Genomic DNA, 5,443 nt, shown 5'->3' with positions numbered 1-5,443 from the left:
GGGCATTCAGTGAATGATCATTTATGTACTTAGCACGAATTTTAGAAATCGAAGGACATCTCAAAATTTTCCCTAGAAAATAATTTTTTTCCTGTTAAAGATAATTTTTTTAATAAGACACATGACATGTCATAATAAGCTAATAATGAAGAGTTGGAATTAATAGAGTGACGAAGTGGGTAGTGGCTTGGAAAGTGTAATTCGCCATGAATGGCATTCAATGCTTCACCACCTACCTCACCTAAACTCCATTAATATGTTACATCACTCTTCTTCTTCTTCAAGTACCTTCAGCTAGCAAGTTTCTCTACTTCTTCTTATTGCATTTTCACCAAAAGATTATTCGTTTAGAGTGATTTTATACAATATTTTCAGTTGAATTTGAAGATTACGATGGAGAAGATAGAGAAGGGAAACAATGGCGCCCCTATTGGCCAATCTCCACTGCCGATGCTGCAGGGATCCAGGGATGAAGACGATATGCCGGCGGTGCGGACGGCGGAGCCCTTGGCAAGATTGGTGCCAATGGCTTTATGTGTTGCGGCCCTGGTGGTCATGCTAAAAAATTCTGAGACTAATGACTTCGGCTCTCTTTCCTATTCCGACCTTGGAGCTTTCAGGTTTATATTTAGATTTATTTTGAATTTTACTTGCTTTTTATTTATGCTTATGCATTAATTTAAATTTTGATATTTTTATTTGTTGTTTCAAATTTAAAATTCTGTATATTAGATGAAGAAGGTTGAAATTGAAAATTGAAGCTGTATCAATACATCGTAAACTTTATAAATTTTGTAATTTAAAAACATAAAACTTAGAATATGCATTTTATGCATATATAAATAAAATTTATTAGAAGAGGCTGAACAGAAAACTTATTATTCATTTGGAAAGTTTTATTTTAATCAAGAAAATATATAATTGTATCAAATAATGTTTACCGATGATGCAGGTATTTAGTGCACGCCAATGGGATTTGTGCTGGTTATTCTCTTCTTTCAGCTATTATCGCAGCCATGCCTCGCCGCTTCACCATGTCTCAAGCCTGGACTTTCTTCTTCCTTGACCAGGTAATTACTGTTATGTCAAGGTGTTGCGGTAGTTTCTACAGTCCTTATTCTGTCATGTTATTTTGTTTGTAAACTTGAGTCAGATCGGTGTTAAGAAAGAATCATAAACTTGAGTCAAATTGATGTCAATACAGTAGTATGCGTCACGTGCACTAGCTGTCAGTTTTTCTAAGAACAAGAGTAATACTAATAATGTTCAAAAAATTTATTTGTTAGGGGAGTTTATGTCAAAATTAAGAGTATCAGATAATCTTAGAATACTTAAGGAAATAGTGGTATTCAGATTATCATAAGATTATCGGAATCTTATATTATTTGATAACCAAATATGATAATATCAATAAAATAAGATGACATAACTCTTGAATTACGTGATATTCTCCCAATCAAACACCCTTAAAATCGAATAAAAAGTGAGTCTTCTAGGAGCCACGAAGCAGAGAAAATAAAAAGAAAGAAAAGAATTCTAAAGAATCAAATACAAATCAAACAAAAAGGAATCAGCAAACAATTACAACGACTTTTGGTACATTTGTTGTCCCAATCAAGATTTAGTCTCCTAACCAAATTATGCATATGGGCTCAGGTGCTGACTTACTTGATTTTGGCTGCCGGAGCGGTGGCAGCCGAGGTGCTGTACCTGGAACAAAAGGGAGATTTAGCCATCACCTGGAGTGCCGCTTGCGGCACATTCGCCGGATTCTGCCACAAAGCCACGGTCTCAGTAATCATCACATTTGTTGCAGTAGCTTGTTATGCAGTGCTTTCACTCGTCTCCTCTTACAAACTCTTCAGCAAATATGATGCTCCCGTCACCTATCCAACCACCAAAGGCATTGAAATCCCTGCAGTTTTCCATATCTGATCTCATCATCCATCCCCTCAGTTTCAGGCACCCATAAATACTATCTATAAAATAACAGCAAAGATGTGCACTTTCTGCAATGTGTTTAATTTAATCCCACGAGTGCTCCATATATGTGTTTAATTTCTCTGTGTTTTTACATGCTTTCCCCATTTACTTTAATGTATTTATATATATATTTGGTGTCAAATGTGCGTCCGATTTGCTAGCTATTTGTACTCTATGAACATAATCGGAAACTATCTAATTGTCAAGTTCTTTGTTTATATTGAACTTGACAATATGCGAATAATTATCCTTAATTATTTTCTTCATTGTCAAAATTTGACTTCCAATCTAAATTAATTTAACTTCTCAACTAGAGCGTCATTGGGGGCCAATGTGCCACCCCGGGTCCAACAATTTTAAAAAAAATTTATATAAAAATATAATACTCTTAAATATTAACTTTTTAACCTTTTGGCCACCTCGGATATTTGAGTTAGCTTATGCGCACCTCAACTAATTCCCTGAGACCTTGAAACTATCAAACAGGTAAGAGCTCTAGTTGTTTCTCTTATTAACAACTGATGAAGGATTCGAACTCATGACATCTTGAGTAAGTAATACACTTAAGAGTTCCTATCGAACTACTTGACGACTTAGAGTTAGAGGTGGTTTTTGGCCACCTATTCACTGAACCTGACATTTTAACCACCATTTGTGCAACTTTCTAAATTAATTTTTTTACACTCTAAAACCCACTATTCGCCAAAGATGACACTGCGGCCTCCCCAAACAAAAAAATACAAGATGATATATATATTGGGTAAAGATATTGTCACTTAAATTTTAACTTAAATATTTTGACACTCATTTTTATTGATCCAACGGCGATAAACAAAAAAAAGTTAAAAAAGATAGGTGTACTAAATACCAATTTATCATCTCTTATCACCGCTGGATAAACAAAAGTAAATGGTAATCAATAATTTAACTTAAAGTATCCAACCATATATGGACAATGGATATGTTACTTTGTGTTATTAAAAATCTCTATGATTAGTTTATTTACCTTCTCTAATATTTAACAGAACTAATTGGACAAAGAGCGGACTTCAAATTTTTTTAACCAAAATACATATTTGGGAGAAAGGTTCACAGTTTTTAGTTGAAAACCGTTGATGCTTGATTTTGTCGTAAGTGCAAAGTGCTAACCGGGTCTTAGAAGTTACACATGATTAATTTGACAGTTTGGATAAGGTCATAGTAGCATGCAAAGACTACATAATAAATGAGACAATGAGAATTTTATAGTGGTTTGGATGTTTAAAGCGATTCCTACATCTATTGTTTTCTTTTATATAAGGGTTCTTGGTTATAAGCCAAGTTATAAGAGGTCGCAAACTGCGAGCAGAATTATAAGAGCTTGGTTTTCAGAGAGAATATCAAGCTAGTGTCTTTCCCGTAGGTTGTCTTTGCTATTTGTTTTTTTGAAAATCAGAGATCCCGATTTTGTGAGGGGAAGTTGACAAAAGCTTGAAAATACATATTTTTTTAGTGATTCAATTGGATTATTTGTGGAAAAATGTGTTATATTTGTGAAATTTAACTTAATTATTTCATAAATGTCTTTTATGGGGTCACGGGTATGTTTCGAGTGTTTTTCAGGTTCTTAAAGATGATATTCAAATGAAGGTTATATCGACGATGGAATGTGGGATGACAAGAATCAAATGGTTCGTGATTCGGAGCTGAAACGAAGAAGTTAGGGCGATTTGAAGTTAAAGTGAAAATCCTGGAAAACACTCCAGTTTTGAACATGCAACAGTAATTCGACAATAACTTGAGCTGTAGATTTTTGATTGAGATGATTCTTGAACCGTTAGAACGCTGATTCAAAGGGCTACAATTCATATGTTTACCACTTGGAAATATTCGAAAGTTATCATGCTCAAAAACCACCATCTTGTCAAGATTTTGCGTTTTGGGGCAAAATCAACTATGCCTAGGCACAGTACTGCTGCACAACTGCGAATCTAGGTTTTTTAAGATTAAATTTATGACGTGTATTTCCTGTTTTAAAAGTTCTAAAGTGATTAGGATAGTGGGAATCATAACCCTAAAACCCTAGGAGTATAAATAGATGTTTTTAGTTGATTTTTAGTAGAAGGGGGAAGGGAGAGAAGTTCCGCTGCTGTTTGGAGATTGGAAATTGGAAATTTCTACAATTTTTAGTCATCAATTAGAGAAGTTTTTCTACTCTTTCTTATACTCATGTTTATGAATACAATGACTTTTATTACTGAAAGTATGAACTAATTTTATTTTCTAGGGCTAAGATGTAGCCCAATTTTATGAATATGCATTGAATTAATTGTGCTAATTTTATTAAGTTTTGTTTTAAGTTTTATTATTGTGCTTAAAACTTCAATTCTAAAGGCCCTAGAGTTGAATGATTTTAGAGGTTAGGTTGAGATCGAAGATGAAACCTAATTAGTCTAAGGTAATAAAACCATAGATTGAGCGAACGCTGAGATAGGTTACCGCGATCGTTGAGGCTCTGGTAAATTCCATAAACTTAATGACTCCAATTGCTTAAATCTGATTAGAGATAATTCGGGTTAGTAATTAGGATTTAATTTGTTAATTGTTCGGAGAAATTAGCGAAATATTAGAGAGTTTGGTCTTTAGAATGCTTATTTGGTTAACGATAATTGTCAATGCATTGGATTAAATTGGTGTGAAATCTATGCCCTAGGTTTAGTCATATTGATTTCCTACTAAAATGTTATAGTCGGTTTTTTGTTTTGTGTCTAAGTTGTTTTATTTTCCATTGAATCATTCTGAAATCCAATTGATCAAAATGTAATAGATAGTTTAATTGGTAATTGATAATTGTAATTCCCTTGGGTTTGATATCCGTATTTTACACAATTATTACTTGGACGATTTCGTATACTTGCGAAAATCACAACAAGTTTTGGGCGTCGTTGCCGGGGAATTGTTTTTATATTATCAATATCAATACAGCTATTTAGTTGCTAATTTGGTTTGTATTTATTTTTTTTTTATTTTTTGTTTTGTTTTTAGTGCTTTAATTTTTATTTATGTATTTTTAGTGTTGGACCATAGAGGAGTTCGTTTCAATGACATACAGAAGGAGAAGAGTTCAAAAGGCACTTAAGGATTACTCAAGACCTACAATTGAGGGATGTGCTTCTAGTATTAGGAGACCACCGATTCAAGCAAATACCTTCGAATAAAGCCAAACATTATTCAGATATACACATTCAATTCAATTTGCGGAGTTGTCTAGCGATGATCCTAATTTGCATATCGCAAATTTTCTGGAGCTATGCGATCACATTCCGACATAATGGGGTATCTGATGATGCAATTAGGTTAAGGCTTTTCCCATTCTCTCTTCGGATAAAGCTAAGTCTGGTTAATTTCTCTACCACCTAGAAGCATCACTACTTGGAATGAGTTAGTTCAAGTGTTCCTTGCGAAGTGTTTTCTACTGATT

General features: G+C 33.8%; 1 protein-coding gene across 1 annotated transcript; it reads left to right on the top strand.

Annotated features, from left to right (window-relative positions):
- The first annotated feature begins 279 nt into the window (after positions 1-279).
- LOC116139956 (CASP-like protein F16) lies at positions 280-2,237 on the top strand. The gene is made up of 3 exons (XM_031425601.1): positions 280-620; positions 953-1,070; positions 1,657-2,237. The coding sequence occupies exons 1-3, from the start codon at positions 394-396 to the stop codon at positions 1,933-1,935; spliced, it is 624 nt and encodes a 207-aa protein (XP_031281461.1). The 5' UTR covers positions 280-393; the 3' UTR covers positions 1,936-2,237.
- The last annotated feature ends 3,206 nt before the right edge of the window (positions 2,238-5,443 follow it).

The sequence above is a fragment of the Pistacia vera genome, unplaced genomic scaffold, assembly GCF_008641045.1.
Source record: "Pistacia vera cultivar Batoury unplaced genomic scaffold, PisVer_v2 Contig36, whole genome shotgun sequence".
Taxonomy (NCBI): Eukaryota; Viridiplantae; Streptophyta; class Magnoliopsida; order Sapindales; family Anacardiaceae; genus Pistacia; species Pistacia vera.
This window is presented reverse-complemented; position numbering and strand designations above follow the sequence as displayed.